This window comes from Chelonoidis abingdonii, chromosome 6 (genome assembly GCF_003597395.2).
Source record: "Chelonoidis abingdonii isolate Lonesome George chromosome 6, CheloAbing_2.0, whole genome shotgun sequence".
NCBI lineage: Eukaryota > Metazoa > Chordata > Testudines > Testudinidae > Chelonoidis > Chelonoidis abingdonii.
Genome location: NC_133774.1, coordinates 122,161,984 through 122,183,074, shown reverse-complemented (window position 1 = coordinate 122,183,074; position 21,091 = coordinate 122,161,984). Strand labels below are relative to the sequence as shown.

Here is a 21,091-nt window from a genome sequence, read left to right as displayed (position 1 = left end):
ATCTCCCCCACTTTCATGCAGCCTCTGCACACCTGCTAAACATTACAGGTGAAAATCCTGGCTCCACTGAAGTCAATGGCAAAACTCCCATTGATTTCACACACACTGGCAACTTTACACTCTCTCTGCCTCCTGGGTGCTGAATTCTCTTTTTCAGGCATCCTTCTTAAATCTACATACCCTATCAACCTCTGCACAATAGCCTCATGACAGTATCCCAACACCTGTTATGTAACATTCCAGAGCATTACACTGACTGATAAACCTCAAGCAAGTTATTATTTAAGCATCTAACAATATGGAAAACAGCCTGTCATGAACTTTAGTTATGGTCCATTACATTGTTATGCACACATGGGCGCACTCACACAAACAAGTAATTTGACATACAAAGGTCCCAAGTTCTTTAATACAAAGATCTCTTCTTCACTAACATGTATCTGATGGCAGACTATGGATTTTCATTAGTATTTCATAATTCATAGGAGTTTATATTTGGACAGGTGGTATCTCTTCTTAAAAGTAGCCATGTATGAGATGTCCAGATATTTGGCTGGCTTATCATAATGGAGGTTTCAATTGTTTGACCAATTATATATTTGGCCTTATTAAAAATAAAATTGTACCGTAGCTCCAAGTAACTACTGTTTATGAGATAAAGGGTAAATAATTTTTTAGATACCCTCAAAAAATGTCCCTCACTCAGTGCAAAAAAAAAAAATTTCCTTTTTTAAAAAAGTGTTTACAAAGTACACTATTATTATGCATTGAAAAAATCCCTTTGCATTCCACAATGAATGAAAAAAACACTCCAACACCATAAATACATCTTACAAAACACTCTTGTGCTTCAGCTTAGCCTCACGACTGTAGCTCTTTTAGAACATTAAAGACATATCTTACTCTAAAGAGCTGACCATGAATAAACTTGGGACCCCTTGTGTATGTTACATATTTCAATACCATACTTCAAAGAAGAAAGTTAACTACTGTACCTTGTGACTAGAGTACTGTTTATTTCATAATCTAAACAAACACTGTAATACAGTCTATGCTTTTCTACTTTCCTGTGGACGTTACAATTAGCATCTTTTTCTGAAATTAAACAATCCGCCATCACACAGAACAAGTGTGCTCTAACACCAGTAAAGAAAGTAGGAAGAGTCGGAATTTCCATCATTTTCCTGTGGCCAGTATTAGAAAAATATTTTTGTTTTGTTGTAGTTATGGCAGTGTAGCTAAGAATACAAAGACTACAGCATGTTTTTTCTCCCTGCACAGTTAATGTCCATCACAAGCATGCGGATGGTGATAAATATTAAGTATTTATTAAATGAAATGCATTCTTTTTTTTAAAAACAAGACTAAGTGTCTACATGTAAATGCAGTGAAGCAGGTATACGCTTAACTAATCAGAGTTGATTTCAACTGGCACCAAGACAAAGCATATTCTGACAAAGTCTAGTTAGTGTAGTCTAAATAAGACTCTCCTAGTGCTACCTATGAATTCCATTGCAAGGAATCTGCTTTCTAGTTTCAGAAAGCAGAAGAAAGGACGAGGGCTATAGCACGGCCAGTTCTGCATACATGGCTGGTGTTGTGCGTGGGTGCGTTTTCTGGAAAAAGAGAATACTGTGTCCATTAATATTTAAGAATGTCTTGTGAGTTTGTTACTTTCCTCATGCCTAGCCCTCTTGATGTGGTTTTCTAGCCTGTTATTGTTCATCCATCAATAAAAATTCTCTGTGGTTCTTTTTGATCTTTCAGTTTCTTTTTAAACCACAGAATGATCATTACTGTGTACTCCAGCCAAGATGGTGTGATTGAGTGATGAAGCAGAGCGGTCAGAGCCTTCGGTGGGGCCGTTGGCATTCTCACTGCGCTGACAGCAGAGGATCTGTTTGAAGGTAGCACTCATTTCTTTGTCCCGGTAGGAGTAGATGATGGGGTTCATGGCAGAGTTGAATTCAGCAAGTAGCAGGAAGAATTTTTCATAGGCCAGGACATTACACTGAGGACAGCAAACATCAAGGAGTAACAAGACTAATCCTGGGGTCCAGCAGATTATAAAAGCACCTAGTGAGAAAGAAAAATCAAATATCAATGCTCTGATCACATAACAGGCTGTGTAAATGATCTGACCAAAAGCAGCTGTCATAAATATAAAGGGAAGGGTAACAACCTTTATGTGAAGTAACATAAAATCCCTCCTGGCCAGAGGTACAGACAGAGGTACAGAATCATTTTACCTGTTAGGGATTAATCAGTTCAATTAATCTAGCTGGTGTCTGACCATAAGGACCAATGGGAAAAGAAGATACTTTCAAATCTGGGGGTGGAGGGAGGTTTTGTTTGTGCTTTCTTTGTTGGTTCCCTCTGGATAGAGAGACAGCAAGGAGGTAAACCATCTCTTGAAAATATACCTTGAAATGATACATCTAAAATTACAGAAATTGTAAGTAAAGGCAAGGAAATGCGTTAGATTATCTTTTGTTTTAGCTTGTGAATTTTCCCTATGCTAAGAGGGAGGTTTATTCCTGTTTCTATAACTTTGAAGTTGAGCCTAGAAGGGAATCCTCTGTGTTTTATATCTTTTTATCGTCCTCTAAAATTACCTTCCATCCTCATTTTACAGAGCCGCTTCTTTGACTTGTTCTTTATAATAAAGTTCTTCTTTTGAGAATCTGATTGATTTTAGTGTCCTTTTTAGGGTCTGGTCTGTACTTTTATTAAACGCAATTGGTTGGTATATTAACTCAAGCCTCTCCAGGAAAGGGGATGAAAGGGTTTGGTGTGATATTTTGGGGAAATAGGAACTCCAAGTGGTCCTTTTCCTGAATCTTTGTCTAAATCACGTGGTAGTGGTGGCAGCAATACCGTCCGAGGACAAGGAAAGGATTTGTGCCTTGGGGAAGTTTTTAACCTAAGTTAGCAAAAATAAGCTTAGAGGGTCTTTCATGTGAGTCCCCACATCTGTACCCCAGAGTTCAGAGTGGAGAGGAATCCTGCCAGCAGCAATGTTTAATTTTATTTTTCTACAATAAATATACTCCCAGCAATTTCTTCAGTGACATGATGAGAGGTTTATCTCTTAAAATCCGAAAATAATGTTTTCTGGCAGCACTTCAAACCAGAAGAAGAGCCACCCCTCCCCTTTAAATATTCCCTCCTTGGCAAATCTATTGCCATTTAAAGGTAATAATTAGAAGGATTTTTCCACTTCAGCTAGAGATCTTCGATTAAATCTTGCTCCCGGGAGACAATGCTGCAATTTACTTCTCAAGCTAACAACAACAAAGACAACTTTTCTGTTAGAGCTGTGAATGAAGCAGAAGAAAAAGAGAAGAGATGCAGGGAGTAATTCTCAAGGAGAAGAATTTGTTTGGGTCCTGCTAATCCATTTCAGGCCCATTATGTAATGGAAAGTACTAAACATGCCCTGCGTGCACTGAAAGGTAGTCCTTTCAAGGGCTTTATTTGCTTTCTTAGAGCTCTCTTCAGAAGCTCCTAAGGCTTCAGTAGCATGATTGCCAAAGAATCTTGCATTGATTAAAACACTTTTTCTCTCTACCCCCATCCCCCGACCCTCAACACTTGCAAAACAAAGTGTGGGTAAAGCTCAGCACAAAATTCTGTATTTAAGTGCAGGGATGAACTCAAGCAGCTATTATCTTAATAGGGACAGTGAGTTTAGGTATGGTATTCTCTTACTGAACACTTCAGGATGCTTGCAATAGATACACAGAAGAGGAAGCTCTGACATGAAAATATTTGAGAGAGAGAAAATGGGGGGATTTCAATGCTCCTGAGATTTGCTGGATTGACATCAACGGAAGAATAAAGTCCCCATACATAGACATATTTAGCACAGACAACGACAATACAAGCTTCCATATATTGCCCTGTAAATTCTATTCTGTTTAGGTTCTTATACTGCAGCCATCTCTATGGTATCTGTTAGTGTGCCCCCATTGTGACTGGAGGGCTCAATTCAAGGGGGAAAATAGTTTACTGTGCACAGTCCATTCATCCCACAGCCTCTTTGCTGTGTCTGCCAAGAAGGTGTCAGTTATTCCCACTTAGGGCAACAGATAGGCCATCAAACTCATTTCATTTCACACAGGCCACTGTACAGCTACAGATCTTGCTCCAACAGACTGAAGGCCCCAGAACACTCATGTGAAGACTCAGGGTTGCACTGTTATTTGTCACCTACATTTATAGACATGCCTGTGTGCTGAGTGCCTCTAGGTGAAGTTTGAATTATCTTTTTTTCAAAACGGTTGAGCAAAAAAAAGAAAGCCAAGCACTGACTGCACTATCGCCAGACCAATCCAAAGCAACACCATAATTTAAAGGAACTTTCAGACATCATTCCTCATCAGGCACCTCCCATTCACTGAAAGACTGAGGCAAAGGCAACCTTCATACAGCCTTCAGTGGGGGAGGTTTAGGTTGGATATTAGGAAAAACTTTTTCACTAGGACGGTGGTGAAGCACGGGAAGGGGTTACCTAGGGAGGTGGTGGAATCTCCTTCCTTAGAGGTTTTTAAGGTCAGGCTTGACAAAGCCCTGGCTGAGATGATGTTGTTGTTGATTGGTCCTGCTTTGAGCAGGGGGTTGGACTAGATGACCTCTTGAGGTTCCTTCCAACCCTGATATTCTATGATTCTATGATTCATAGCCCTAGGAATCACTGATGTCCGGGGTGATATGAAATGATTGATTACTGAGGAAGGTGTGGAGCACTGTCGGAATGACTTGTCCATGTCTGACACATGGAGCAAGGACTGTATAAGGAAGAAGGTCAGAATGGATACTCAAAGAGCAGGGGTCCACCAAGAGGATTTCAGTGTTTTTTTTTCCCCCAGGGAACGGGTTCTTTGCAAATACTGTGGATAAACACTTCTACCCTGATATAACGCTGTCCTTGGGAGCCAAAAAATCTTACCGTGTTATAGGTGAAACTGCGTTACATTGAACTTGCTTTGATCCACTGCAGTGCGCAGTCCCCTGGAGCACTGCTTTACCGTGTTATATCTGAATTCATGTTATATCAGGTTGTGTTATATTGGGCTACAGGTGTACACAGCAACAAAGTAGCCATGAGACCTTATTTCTCCAACTGTTGTAGATCTCACATGATGCATCTTGTCTAGGAGTCAAATGAGATATCTTTGTGGCGCAGACTGTGTCGCTTCATGTTTCGAAAATACCTACCACATTTAGGGGGCTATCACAATAAACAAAAATCACCAATCTGTCTTCTTAAAAGACAGGAAACAAAGTGTAGGAATAAATGGTCAGTTTTCAGCATGGTAAACAGTGGTGTCCCCCAGGGGTCTGTACTGGGCCCAGTCCTATTCAACATATTCATAAGTGATCTCGAAAAATGGGTATACAGTGAGGTAAGGTGCAGATGATACAAAATTACTAAAGACAGTTAAGTCTCAGGCAGACTGCGAAGAGCTACAAAAGGATCTCTCAAGACTAGGTGACCGTGCAACAAAATGGCTGATGAAATTCAAGGTTGATAAGTGTAAAGTAATGCATATTGGAAAACAAAATCCCAACTATACATATAAAATGATGAGATCTAAATTAACTGTTACCACTCAAGAAAGAGATCTTGGAGTCATTGTGGATAGTTCTCTGAAACATCCACTCAATGTGCAACAGCAATGAAAAAGGAAACAGAATGTTGGGAATCATTAAGAAAGGAATAGATAATAAGACGGATAATATCATATTGCCTCTATCTAAATCCATGGTACACCCACCTCTTGAATACTGTGTGCAGATGTGGTCGCCCCATCTCAGAAAAGATCTATTGGAATTGGAAAAGGATCAAAAAAGGGTAACAAAAATTATTAGTATTGAATGGCTGCCATATGAGGAGAGATTAATAAGACTGGGACTTTTCAGCTTGGAAAAGAGATTACTAAGTGGGGGATATGCTAGAGGTCTATAAAATCATGACTGTTGTGGAGAAAGTAAATAAGGAAGTGTTAGCTATGCCTCATAACACAGGAATTAGGGGTCACCAAATGAAATTAATAGGCAACAAACAAAAGGAAATATTTTTTCACACAACACACAGTCAACCTGTGGAACTCCTTGTCAGAGGATGTTGTGAAGTCCAAGACTATAACAGCGTTCAAAAAAGAACTAGATAAGTTCATGGAGGATAGATCCATCAATGGCTATTACCAGAAGCCGGGAATGGGTGACAGGGGATGGATCAGTTGATGATTACCTTTTCTGTTCATTCCCTCCGGGGCACTTATCACTGGCCACTGGCAGAAGACAGGATACTGGGCTACATGGACCTTTGGTCTGACCCTGTCTGTCCTCATGTATGTTCTACGATCTGTGGTGTTGTATGTTCCAAATTTGGAATGGCTTTGGTAAATATGACATAACTGATTTACAAACAGTGAACAATAATGTACAACAGATGTACGGTACCAAACATTTAACTGTGACAGAAATGATTTTTTTTTGAAAGGCATGCCTCGTGAGAATAAAACCTTTGATCAGATAGCATACAACATAATTAGCTACTTGGACTCACAGGGAACGCAGTCTCCTACTGTTAATGTTTGGAATATCAACAAGAAAAAATGTTTAATATATGTAAGAGTAAGATTATATCACGGAGGTCAGAGAGTCCATACCTTTCAGAGACCTCTGTGACATTTTTTGCTTCAGTCCTGGCTTAGGCTCTTATTCCCTCTCTCTGGCTTCAGTTGTCCCCCCATCAATTCTTCCCCTCCCATTATTTTTTAGTAAAAGTCACAGACAGGTTGCAGGCTTCTGTGAATTTTTGTTTACTGCCCGCAACCTGTCCATTACTTTTACTAAAAATAACTGTGACAAAATCTTAATGCTAATTATGAAAAGATACTGTAGGAGGAAAGCATAGAACATAAAGGACTATTCTGAACAAGGTGGTGTTTATTTAGGTCTCTGCTTGAATGCGAGATGTAAAGTGTGTCTGTGACTATTACACATCAACCAGTCAGAATCTGTCAGTTTGGTCAATCATTGAGGAGAGTCTATTTTTCCTCTACCCATATATGTTGTCTTCAACCAATGGCTTTGCTTACACAAACATCATGAGAGTCAATGTAAGAACAAAAGGCCCGCTTCTGAAGAAACAGACACCACTGGAAGCAAATCTGACAAGTGTGATTGAGAAAAGAGAAAACATTTTCAGTTTGATGGATTTTTTTTTAAAAGGAAAAGCAGACACACTGCAGATCCAAAACCAAGTGAGGGTAAATGGACTTCAAGCCATTACCCCAGCATGCACAAGTCAGGCTCTCTGCAAGCTCTACTCTAGTCCCACAGATGTTTTTATTGCAGCTACAGTGTGAAAACAGCAAACCTTTGATAAGGTTATTGGAAACTCACAGACAGCTTGTTCCCTTAGGGCTCAAGTGAGCCCAGCTCTGTAATAGACTATTCCAGGCTAGTCCCACCTGTGGCATTGGCTTCCCCACACAAGGGAGGGGCAGTGCCAACGTAGCTGGCCCTGAGTGGGAGAGAACACATGGCATCAAAGAGTGGTGCAGATGCCACATTCCTCCTCTGGTTCTAGACAACACACTCAAGAATTCCCAGTGGGCTGCTGTGTCTCTCTACTGCTCCCTACTGCTGTGGTTTTACGTCACAAAACCGCCTCAAACCTTCACACTCTCCCACATTAACCCACACGTGCTCATTTTCAAGTTACCAGACTGAACGGTAACTCTTTAAAAAGTTCTCCAATTAGCAGATGAAGTGTATCCTAATGAGTGCTCTTTTCCCTTTTGCCTAAAATGGGGTAAGATTACATTTATTCCATGAATATTCATTTCCCCCTACTTTACAACGGCAACATAAGATAGAAGGTATCTGATTCCTGCAAAGTCACGCACCAGAGTGATTCGGCGATTCTCAGTGTTCCAAGCTCAACAATTCCCCCGCTCCTGCCCCCCCCCAAACGGGAGAGGAGTATCAGCACTTCTTGAAAATACAAAAGCAAAGTGGGTTTTGCTTGGACAAGAAAACAATGAGGCAAAGCCTGAAGGAATGAAAGAGACCAAGGTAATAAAATCTAAAAGAAAGACAGGAGGAAGGAAAGGGAAGTTATTCTACAGCTCTGATAAGATGTGATTTATTCTGAAGCACTCACTTGCTCCTGTTTAACCATGTAATTTCCCCCCTACATACTCCCAGGGCCGTCCTTAGGATTTATGGTGCCCTAGGCGGGATTATTAAAATGGTGCCCCCGTGCCTGTCTTACTCTTAGCAACACAAACATAAGCTTACACTACTGGAAAACTTGCCACATGCATGTTATTAAAAACAGTTTAACTTAATTAAGCACACTGTAATGCTGATGGACTAGCACTAAAGAAGTAGCACTACAGAAAAAATTCTAATTTGACAGAATGATGCAAATAATATTTTTTTTAATTTGTCAACATTTTACAATGTCCATCATCGATTTTGCATGTGGCAACAACTCAATTTTTCGAACAGTTTAAGTCCATTTAAATCAAAATGATCACCGTGCTTCAGGAGGCTCTCTAGGTCAGGGGTCTCCAAACGCGGTGCCCGCAGGTGTGGCCCCAGGGCCTGCAAGGGCCTCTCAGTGCACCATCACGCCAAAATGCCACTAAATTCGGCGGAGGCACGAAGCATGACTGCCGAAATTCCAAAGGCATCATTTCGGCAGATGGCTTTGTGCAAATCCAGTCTGCCCATGGTCCTTCATCTGGCGCCCACCAGATGAAAAAGATTGGGGACCACTGCTCTAGGCTTCTTGCACTTTGTCATTAGTTGCTCTTGTTTTCCTATTTTGTTGAATTTAGTCCTGTCAGCCCGCTGCCAGCTGAGTGAATGGAACCCCAGGCCGACAGCGGTTGAGTGGCTCAGCCGGGGTCTCAGCCTCCGGCCTGCTCAGCCGCTGCCAGCCTGGGTTCCTTGGGGTCCCCAGGCCAGCAGTGGGTGCTGAGTGGGGCCGGGCAGCCGGGACCCTGGGTGCCAATGGGGCAGCAGCCGGAACCCCAGGGCAGTGGCGTGCTGAGCGCTCAGCTCCGCTCACCGCTGCGTGCCATCAAAAATCAGCTCGCGTGCCACCTTTGGCACGTGTGCCATAGGTTGCCGACCCCTGCTCTATACATTAGTAAGGAGATGAGCATATTACAGTTGTTGGAGGGCTCTATTTAGCAGTAACAGGGGCTATAGGAGGAAGTCAGTCAACATTTTTTGTTTCTCTGATGAAAACTGGCCCACTCCCTTCCCCATACCAAACTTGTCACAAATAATTGTCAACAACTTAATTTTCTGTTTTTGGCTAAGATATTGATTTTTTTTTAAAAAAAAATGTTGAAATTGAATTCAGGATTGTTAGCAAGCATTTTTGGCAAACAAATTGTTAATGACAATTTTAAATGGCAACACAGTACTGCTTTCATGCTGGCTCACCCCCCCCAGCCTGCTGGTCCAACAGCTGCAGTAGAGGAGGAGATAGGTGGAAAACTGCAGGACCCCAAAATCCACCTCTTGGGGTGCAGAGTGGCAACAGCAGCAGCAAACCCTCAGGTCCGATCACACGCCAATGGGCACCACGCCAGCCCAACGGACCATGGTGAAGTTAGCACAGCATCTGATCTCAGGGACGGGGCACCCATGGAGCCACAGCAGCTCATCCTGCCCTGTGCAGCTCCCCCCGGATGAGATGGATCACTGCCAACCCAGGGGAGAGATGCACTCCCCAGCTAGGGTGACCAGATCCAGATGTCCTGATTTTATAGGGCCAGTCCTGATATTTGGGGCTTTGTCTTATATAGGCACCAATTACCCCCATCTAGAGTGACCAGACAGCAAGTGTGAAAAATCAGGACGGGGGTGGGGGGAAATAGGAGCCTATATAAGAAAAAAGACCCAAAATGGGACTGTCCCTATAAAAGTGGGACATCTGCTCACCCTACCCCACCCCCGTCCTGATTTTTCGCACATGCTATCTGGCTATCCCAGCCCAGCCCTGTGCGACCATTCCAATCCTGGCTGCCTGTGAGGAAGTGAGTTACTTTCACTTTCACTCCTCAGCAGCAGGCAGGCAGCCAGCCTCCCCTCCCCCCAGCACCTCACCAGTCCGGCCCTGATGGAGGGGGGGGGAAGAAAGGGGGTGCTCCATGGGGGAGGGAGGGAGAATAGGGGGTGCTCTGTGGGCAGAGGGGGAAGAATGACGTTATGGGGGACAACAAAGGATACTGCCAGAGCCGCTGAGCCTGCCTCACCTCACGCCAGGGGAAAGAGTCACACTCACAGGTGATTTCTTTCCCCCACCCCTTCCCAGAGACACCAACAGCCAATCCCCTCCCTCAGACTGTGCTGCATTCGTCTCTCTCTAGGACCCAGCAGCCCTGCTCTTACATGCTCCACTGCTTCCGGTCTGTTCAGGCTCTCGCAGAGCGGTGCCCCCAGACCTAGTGGTGCCCTAGCCGGCTGCCTGTTCTGCCTATGGCTAAGGACGGCCCTGCATACCCCCCTCTGTCCCAAGCCTGGCTGTAGCATTGCATTTGCCATTTGCAAGTAAGGCCTTTAACCTTGTCATGCCTGGTTCCTCATTTGAAAACTAGGGCGACTACTACTCACATTGGAAAGTCTTACTTGGACTGGAAGCTGTCTGGGCAGGGAGGTCTTTTTGTTTTGTGTTTTCACAGCTCCTAGCACAATGGGATCCTGGTCCAGGATTAGGACTCCCTAGGCATTACCATAAAACAAACAAATAATAATAGTGATACTTATCCACCCAGGAAAAGTGCTTATTTACCTATAAACTACTGTAAGTCCTCTGTATTATTAGTTGCTCCACATTGCCCTTCCATAGGTATGTCCATCCAACTCTCCCTTGCACAGGGCTGTGCTCTCCCAGTACCCATACTCCTCCCCACTTTTGTCCCCTTCCACTGAGCCAGTCTCCTCTGCCCCCCTCTCCTCCTGTTCCCATGACAGAATTCTAGCTAGGCAGCTGCCTCTCTTGAGTCCACTCCCTACTCTGCTGGAGGCATTCAGAGCTAGGACTAGGAGAAGAAGAGTGCTGCAGCTGTGAGGATGATACTAGGTGTTGCAGCTGGTTACCTGCAGGGGAAGAAGTGTCTCACCATCCTCTGCAGGTTGCTAGTGGAAAATGCAGGGTCAGGAGACTTTTGGGGTGGGAAGGGAAAGAGTGGAGAAACCCCTGCTCAGTGGTGGGAACTCTGCCTGGGAATGATGTGAAAGTGAATTGGGATGTAGCATCCTGTAGAGGACAGGGAAAAAAATGACTGCAATAAAATTAGCCCCAGACTAGTAGTACCATACGCTTGCAGGAGGGGTTACACTTTACTGGGTTAGCGCTGTCACTCAGGGCAAGGTGAAGCAGGAAACATCTCTGAATTGAGCAAAACAAAGGCAGAAATGAGGCTCAGAAAGATCAAATCCTATAGGAGTCAAAGCATAGTCAAACAGAGCAACAGGGATAGCATCCATACTGATGACAATTTCTAGGATTTTAGGCATGACAAATGCTAAATAGCTAAGTATGATTAATTTCTGGGTGGAAAATTATTAGCTCCAGTAACTTGGACTGTAGCTAATTAGCCGTGAGACAGCCATATGGTTTTCATGCCTTGGATATCAGTAAGCTTCCTTAGGCTGCAATTCTCTTTGTGTAGCACAAAGAACTAAACACCCAATAAATTATGTTAACATTTATTTATAGCTTATTGTCTTTTTCCATTAAAACAAAATTCAGAAAGTTCATTCTAAGTTGAATACTATTATCTGTGACAAGTAATGGTGAACACAGTTAATGGTTCTGCAAATATACAGAAGAGGAGTAATTTTTCTTCTATTGCTAGCCAGATATGCTGCTCCTTGATTTTGCTCCAAAAGGGCTAAGGTATCACCCAAAACCCTCAGCTCAAGAACAATAGTTATTACTATGATTGGGAATTTTGAGTCAGGTTTTTTCACTTTGTTTTTATTTCAATTTCTAAAATGTGCCTGTCTGAAACTCAAGCTCTATGAAGATATATTAAAAAAGGGCCAAGTTCGAACCAACCCAATTCTAGCTCTCCACAACTCATCACAACAAGAGCTCTGCCCTTCCACCGACTCCCTCAGAAAGTGTCTAGGGAAAGAGATGTTCCCGAACAAAATACTCAGAAAGTCAACAAACTCAGGCTCCAGCAGATCAAAGGGGAAGCAAGTTCCAGATTTGAAATCCCTCCTCTGAGGATGAGCTAGCTGATAAACGTATGTAGGGACAGCGGCTTTGTTGAACACAGGGTAAAAGAATTTTACCTAGCAGTAAATGCCATCACAACAGTTTCTGCCACTTTCAGTGAGTTCATCTGAGCAAGCTGACCCCCCTCTGGAACTTGTTGCTGAATGAATATGGAATAAGAAATGTGTTCCTGTGTGAACCTGACACTACTGTACACCAACACAGCCGTATTTTGTTGAAGGCATAGTTGTGTTCTGACCTATATACATTGTCCTGTATGCTCTGCTGCAGTTCCCACCAAATGTTTTTTTTACTTAAATGCTTCTATTGTATGCAAGAGGCAAACGTGATTTGTAACATTTTACAATGAAATAAAAAAAACATGCCATATTCATCCCACCATAAAACAGTATGTATATATTGTAAGAGAATTCAGAGCAGGAGAACCAAAGCAAAGAGCGGAAGTGAAACAACGTGGAATGAGGGAAAGATGGCATCCAGAACGCACCATGCCAGACAGAATACGACAAAGAGCCAAGGAATGATCATCCTACTGCATCAGTGTTTCCAGCATCATTTCACCAGGCCAGCCATTGGAACTTCCGATAGACATCACCATTCCAGCATCACCTGTAAAATCCTGGCTCCATTCAAGTCAATAGCAAAACTCCCATTACCTTCACTGAGGCCAGGATTTCACCTCAAATATCACATTTGCAAATGGACTGAAAAAAGCAGCAAAGACAATTTTCAATAAATGGTGTCTACCAAGATTATATCTCTCTTCTTCCTGAACCTCATCTCTTTTTGATTCTTTCTTCAGACTGTTAGGATGTTGAGTTTGGTGCATTTTCACACAATATAATACCCAGATTACCTATTATACAGGCATCCCAACTTTTTCCAATATTTCTTTCCTCTCCCTTAGGAAATCCAGCACGTCTGCTTTGATATCTGTTGCCATCCGACTCTGATCACTTAGGCATAGAATTTGTTCAGATTTTAGCAATGTGTCTCTCTCTCTTCTGTCAACAAACACTCTCCTAGGACCATGGTTGTTCCCCTCTTAAAGCACTTACTAAGTCATTAGAATGTTGAAGTGTGTATCTCATGAAAACCTCCTTCATGCTCCGCTTTTGCTCTGGTTGTGCTGGGAACCAGTGCAAACAAAATAAGATGCCAATATCTAGTGGACTTACAGGGCTGACTTCATCCCTGGGCTTGATATTTAATATCTCACTTTTGTCTTCCTTACCCTTTAATTCTTTTAAAAAATATCACTCCATCTTTCCACATTATTGACGTTTCTAGTGTGTTGTACAGGAGGTATTTCTAGGGGTCATGCAGGATTCTTTGGCATATGTTAATCTTTGAACTCTTTTTCTGTTCTCTACCTACAGCAATGTCATCACATGTTCTAAACCATTTATAATTTATAATACATGTATAAGTGATTTTCATTTCCTCATTATATATATTCTTTAGGTTGAGTCCATAATTTTAAAATCTTAAAAAAAAATTTTTTTAAAATTAAAAACTGTATATGTTACTAGTTCTTTTTGCTTTTGGTTATGCTTCCTACAGTTCTACATTTTAGAAAGTGACTTTTTCTGAAGTGTTAATCTCAGTCTGTAACTTCCTCCATCCTCTTAGTATCTCTCCTCCGCTGGTTTCTTGTCACCATCCAATTACCTGCTTGACTGCTCAATAGAAGTGTGAAGCTGTCCTGCGGTGGCTCAACAGCCTGGGTACCATTCACAGGGCAAAACCCCCAAACTGGCTGCAAGTTCAATCCTTAGATTGCACCAACCAATCATCAAGAGTAAACTGCTCAGGTACTATAACAGCTTGACATGGAGGCACAGATAGTCCCCTGGGGTACTCCTCAGTCTCGCCATCCAGATAAACATTCCTTTGTGACAGGTCCCGTACATCAAAGATCACAGCAATATTCAGGTTACTCTCAGTTCCTAAAGTATCAGTCACTCACCCCAGGTAAATTACACCTTCCATGTCATACCAACAACAACACTTATTTTAATTTATTACTAGGAAAAGGAAAGACGACATTTATTTACAAGGTTAAAGCCGGTAACCAGACACACAAATGAGCTACAATCTTAAGTTTCAAAAGGTAATAAAAGTTTCTATAATAAGCAAGGTCTAGATTTTTTTTTTTTTTTTTTTTTTTTTTAGGGCTAACCCAGGTAAAGTAGCCTGACTTATGGTTAGAAAACCTCCCCCCTCACAATCCAGAGTCCAAGAAGCATAGAGATACAGATCCTTCTTGTTAAGGTTTTTATTTGTTCCCTCCCATGTACTCTGAACTGTGAGCTCAGCGGATGGGAGGAATTCACTTGCATGATTCTTTCATGGTGGGTAGGTGGGGAAGAGCTGAACAATAAAGTCTTCTATCCTTTTTAATGTCCCACGGCTGCTACTCTGTGTTGTCTGTGGCTCCCTTACATCTAATGCAGGGATCGGCAACCTTTGGCACATGACCAGCCAGGGCAAGCCCCTGGTGGGCCAGGCTGGTTTGTTTACCTGCTGTGTCCACAGGTTCAGCTGATAGTGGCTCCCACTGGCCATGGTTTGTCATTCTAGGCCAATGGGGGCTGCGAGAAGCTGCGGCCAGCACATCCCTCGGGCCGTGCTGCTTCCCGCCACCCCCGTTGGCCTGGAGTGGCGAACCGCGGCCAGTGGGAGCCAGGATCAGCTGAACCTGCGGACTTGGAAGCCCTGCCCACCAGGGGGCTTATCCTGGCGTGCTATGTGAGGAAGGTTGCTGATCCCTGGTCTAATGCTTGCAAATCCCCAAATGCCCCTTCACTTTTGATTTAGGTTTAAGTGCTCTTGAAACATCTCACAGCAACAGCCAAAACCCAGGAAAATATAAAGAGAAAAAAGAAAATGGGAGGCAGTGGGGATGCAAAGAGCAAGACTGATCATCTTATCTCTAAATTGTGGGTTCAAGTCCAGCATCAGTGCCCGCTGAGAGCAGTTACTGTCTGCAGGCTGTTTAGCAGCCACGTGAAATAAATTTGAGAGTCTCTGTCCCGATCGTAAGGGATCATCTCCATCATCAGGCTTCACTGACTGACTGACACTCCTCCAAGAGAAGCCAAAGACTGAATGGACATGGAAGTAAACCATATAGGTTTCCAATTAGAATAGATTTTTTAAATTAAGGAGGACACATATATAAATTATATGTGAAACACAGGCATTCTTCAGGATTGGTGCATGAAATCTACCTTCCTTGAACAACTGTAAAATCTTGGGCTGAAACAATTTAGCGACATACATTTAAAATCTCTTAATTATAGATCTGAAGGGAAAAAAATTAATTCACCGTTAATCCAAAACTGAATTTAGTGAGATTCATGAATGACTGAGTTCATTTTTTCCTTAGTAAACTGTTTATCTATAGAAAAGCATTTTAAACAAAACAGGAAATCATTAAGTAACAATGGTCAGGATTTTGGCTGGTTTCTAAATCAGAAAGATATAGGAAGCTAATGAATGAATGAGGTCCAGCTGCTGCCAAGGAAATTTAAATATTTTTCCCCTCCTCACCCTTGCCAAAAACCTGACACAAATAGGAAGTTTTGGTGTCTATCATCATCTTGCAACAGTTAAATAATGGCCTTAGCGCTCCTTCATAAGCACAACGCGTGACACAATCTTGCCTTTAATAGCAACTTGGCTGGAATGGGTGCATAAAATATCGTCGATGACAGGGTCTTGCAGAGTCAGACCTTTGCGGTACTGGTGCCATTGGCACAGACCTATGTAATACTGTGTTACACATTGGACAGGGGTCAAGGAAAAGCAGATGATGATTAAAGGAATTCAGATTTGGGGAGAGCTGGAAAGAGGAGAAAATATTTTCAGTACATATGTCCCTCCCACCTGCAGCTTTTTAGGCAGGATTTAACTATTTGTTGGCAGCTGGACAACACACATTTATATCTTATGGCTATCAGAGAGTATTCTTTTCTTTCATTCTTTTTTAAAGAAAATGCCCCCCCCCCAAGTGAAGTAATTAATATTAGTTGATCTGAAGCAAATACATAGTAGGCTATGTAACACCCTCCCCCCTTCCTCCCTGGGTTACTTAGGAGCTGGCAACACTCACCTGTGTGCTCGGGCACCTGACGTTGTAAAAGAAATCCTGAGTATTCCAGTGCTGATGTTGGATAGGTGGGGATCCTCTATTCACCCCTCTGCTGCAGTCCCTTTATTCCTAAAGGAATTTACAATTGGCAGTGCCTCCCCCTGGCTGGCCCCTGTACACACTCAAGGGCATGCCTTGGGAACCTCCAGGAATAAACCTATTATAATAATAAGCACCTGTGGCATGGATCTAACTCAAATACCAATTATAAATAATATACATCCCATATACTTAAATTAGAGTTAACACATCTTTACCTAACAACTTAAAGTAACAGGGTGTAACAACTAAGATTAAATGTCACTACTAATTAAAATCCACAGGGGCAGTGAATAAAACCAATTAAATATACAATACAGTAATAAATGAAACTTATCTAACTGGCATTTATACTGCCACTGTTTACTCCACCCCGGAGTGTACGCTCCTCTGGGTTTCAGTCCTAGACTCATTTGTGGGTGCGCTGGAAGATCTGCAGCTGGAGACAGCGCTCTGTTGGTTCTGTGTATCAGCCCAGCCAAGATAACAAGCTGCACAAGCTGGAGTCAGCCCCGCCAAACGTCAGCAGTTCTGGGTCCTGGTTTGGTGCAATGATCACTCTGCCTCTCCTCAGACTCAGTCTCTCCGCTGTGCCCCTCCTCTTGCAAGTACTTTCCCAAACCGGAGTGGGGGTTACTCACAGGCCTTCACTGCAGGCCCACCTCAGCCAGCTCCAAGCACAGCAATAGTCTCTGCCCCAGCTCCAGGGAAGCCATCAACGCCTTATGAAGCTCCCTGCTCAATCAAAGCCCCTACAGGCTTTCAACAGCAGCTTCTGGCTTCCTAGCAGCAGCTCCTGGTATGGGCAGAGCTCCACAGCAGCAATCTTTCCACAAGGCCTCCTGGGAGTTGTGGTCTCTAAGGCTAGATTGCAGCACACAGGATCTTCCCAACTGGAACACTCCCAAGAACGTTCAGAAGCCCCTCGACTAAAAGGGGCCTACAACTACTATGACCAAGATTTTTTAAGATGACTAATGAGTTTGAGGTGCCAACTTGAGACACCTTAAAAGGACCTCCTTTTCAGAAAGTCCTGAGCACCCACTCTGTGAGAATCTGGCCTGTCTAGAGATACCTCTAGTTGGACATTCCAAAAAGTAGGTACACAAAATCACTATGCAAGTTTGAATATCTGGCCATATATGTCTAAGCAGAAGCGCTTAGCCAAGTAGGGATTTTTATGTATGGCATTAAGCACACCTGAATTTATACTGGGAATTTTAAAAGTAATTTCACTGTTATGAATTTCTTTGACACTTGGTGCCCCTTTAATTTTAAAAAAAGCCATTCTGAACCTTGCTACAGCAGTAGACATGCTTATGCAAACACGAGGGCTCGCCACAAGAGGTCATCTGAGGCACAGAGTGGACAGTTGGCACACTGAATGAAGCCGCTTACCAGACTTTGTTTGCACCTGAGTCTGCAATGTATATTTAACACATTGAAGAATTTGGTGTTTCTTTACTCCCACATGGATTGCAGTTTTTAATCACAGAACATTATTTCATGCTGAAGTTGAAAGAACTTTCTTTTTAAAATGTCCTTCCCCTCCCTCCCCCTGCTTCTAGTATTTTGGTAGTTCTCCAAGTTCAATCACAATGCTACATTGAAACAATATGGGTTGTTTAATATCTTTTCAATGTGATTTCTTTTGTTGTTAAAGTCCTTAAGCATTACGTATATTATGATTGGATCACTTCCAACTGCAACATAAGTTTCTGACAAAATTATGGGTGTATGAAGTTTAAATGTTAGAAGCTGATGTGATCCCACTATAAGTAGGAAGAAATTAGTAGTGATAGCAGAAATAGAGTTATTAGAAACTCTTGGTTTCCTTAACACAGCTAAATTTGCTTCTAACTTAACACACTTTTGGAAGGCACTCAGACATTATAGCCATGAAGGTAGTAGAAAATCTGAACAGAACAGAACAAGAATCTCAGACAGACAATTGCAATGATCAGATTAGATTCAAATTCCAACTCAGCTATGAGCAATGCAGGTGTGTTTTCTCCCATCTAGTTATAGTTGAATGGTATCCAGTTATGACTAGCTAGTTAAGGAACAATCGTCATCTTTTAAAGCAATTCATGGATCAAGTCCCAACTACATTAAAAACTGAATTTTGATCTACGAAACACTGACAGCTGCACTCCTCTGGGACAATATAGATCAATACACCCAGAACGAAACACACAAGAGCTGGGGACGAAGCACTCTCAGCCAAGGGGGATCTGGTTAAGGAAAAAACTTCCAGGGGAGATGAGGAAAATCCTAAGTCTGAATGCCTTTTTGCAGGAAACACTGCAATACCTTCCTGTTTGAAAAGGCCTTTTCCATCATAAGAATGAGATTCAGCTATGACACACCCCTTCTACCTCTAAGGATATGTCTACACTGGCAAGTTTCTCTGCCACAAGTTATACCACTTTTATTAAAACGCTGGAATTAAACCGCTGTTGCATGTCACATTGTGCTCCTTGTGACACTGGAGGCGAATCCACATTAGCAGCTCTTGCAATGGCAAAGATAGCAGTGCATTGTGGTAGCTATCCCACTGTGCAACTGGCCGCAGTGCTTTGGAAAGGGTTTGCAATGCCTCGTGGGAAAGGCACAGCATCACATGATGCAGGTTTCTCAATCCCATTGTTCCATGGGCATCCTACTACATTGCTAGCTGCTTTTCAGCTGAAGGCGGGAGGGAGGGGAAAGTGTTTGTGATAGGGAGCGTGTGTGTGTTTGGGGGACAGAGAGTGTGTCAGCATGCTGTCTTGTAAGTTCAGACAGTGGCAGGAAGCAACCAGTCCTAAGGCAGGGAGAGGGGGAAACCACACACGCACGTGCACACACACCTGCTTCTGTGTTCAACAGCACGAGCATTCCACATTAATGGTTTGCTTTGTGTCCCAGAGCAGATCAGCACAGCACACAAGGGCTGTCAGAAATGGTGCTTTGAAAGGGTAGGGGATGCATGTCTTCAGGGCAGCTGAGTTCAAAACAATGAGCAGAGCGGTCACTTGAGGCATTATGGGACAGCTCCAGAGGCCAATTATGACACAGAAAGCAATCGTCTACACTGGCAATAGAGCGCCGGAGCCTCGTTGAGGTGTTTTTTTTCCAGCGCTGCAAGAGGAGTTTCTGCAAACAAAGTGGCTTGGCAGGGTGTACCAGCCTGCAGTTTGAGTGCAAAAAACTGCTTTTTACTGCACAGAAACTTGCCAGCGTAGGCAAACTCTAAGCCCCTAGCAACTAAAAAATAAAGTTATCCTGAAACCAATAAACCTTTAATGAAAAAGTAAATTAATGAAAACTAAGTAACTAAACAAACAAACATACCCCACAAACTTTACCTCCTCAAACAGAGTTTTTACCCTAAATAGGGAGAGGTGCCAGAGGCTCCATGGAGTCTGGCAGGGACCTCACTACTGCTCCCAACTTTATGTTGAAGACCATCAGATACTATGGTAATTGGCAGCAGTATAAAACCCTAAGGCAAAAGACAGACAATAATAACTCCATTTAGTCACAGAAGAAAGTCAATGGAAAGGCACCCAAACTTTGCTCTAATGAGCACTATACTGGCAACTTGTAACAAGCCCAAAGGCTAAGTACAAATATGCATGAAATGGAGCAGAACAAGTTTAATTCTACATACATTGGATCTAGGTGGCCTAGATCAGGTTGAACCATAATATGCTGGAAAATATAGCCTCCAGCCTAGACTTCTGGATTCAATATGACATGACAAAGCGTAGCACTTTGGGGACTGTATTTAGTTTGCACCTAACATTTCAACCGGCTCTGCTTCATAGTTTCAATAGCTCCTTCAAGTTTTCCTAGGATTCGACTAACTGGCAGCGTCTGGATAAGCTCCCTTTACTACCAGGGAAATTAAAAGCAACAGAAAGAGGCAGATGGCATGCACTGGAGATGCTGTACCACTGCATATGAGTTAACAGAGGTTTAATTCATTTAAAGTTCTATCTATTGTAGATAATTCTCAGCTTTCACTGGTGTAGACATGTAACAAATCCACTGAATCTAACAAGAGTTCCTTCAGATTCACAACGTGTAAGATATGAACACCTGGCTCAAGGCGTTGAATTCATTTTCATGTTGCTAATCAATCTGCACAAACAATAAAGACCAAGGCCTCTCTTGGGTCACCCAGCAATGTGCTCTAATATTCTAAATCCATCTGTCAGTAAAAAAAAAAAATCACTCTCACATCAAGAACTGCATTTGTCTTTCAGCTGTGGACATTACCACAATCTTCAAGTCATTATGATACAGAGGCACCCCGACTTACGCAATTGTTCCGTTCCAGAAAACTTTGCTTAACTCGAATTTTGTGTAAGTCAGAAACGTATACTCATACGTTACACAAAAATGTCCGCAACTCGAAAATCCTATTTCTGGCATATGGAACTTTTCCGTAAGTGCGAATTTGTGTAAGTCGGGTCTTGCGTAACCCGGGGAGCATCTGTACTGCTAAAAAACTATATATAAATAGCTGTGATAAATGAAACGGGGGGGGGGGGGAAGGGTAGCTCCCTTTACGGACACTCAGCCAGCCAGTGGCTATAAAATCCCTCTTAGTAGCTGTTCTC

The 21,091-nt window shown here is 42.7% G+C and overlaps 1 protein-coding gene across 5 annotated transcripts in view; it reads right to left on the bottom strand.

Annotated features, from left to right (window-relative positions):
- Positions 1-994: 994 nt before the first annotated feature.
- The window catches only part of LPAR1 (lysophosphatidic acid receptor 1), a 122,994-nt gene continuing 102,897 nt past the window's right edge, over positions 995-21,091 (bottom strand). For all 5 annotated transcript variants that reach the window (XM_032764939.2, XM_032764941.2, XM_032764943.2 and 2 more), the window contains exon 4: positions 995-2,076. In XM_032764939.2, the coding sequence (XP_032620830.1) occupies positions 1,775-2,076 (302 nt within the window). In that variant the 3' untranslated portion in view covers positions 995-1,774. The remainder of the gene's footprint in view (positions 2,077-21,091) is intronic.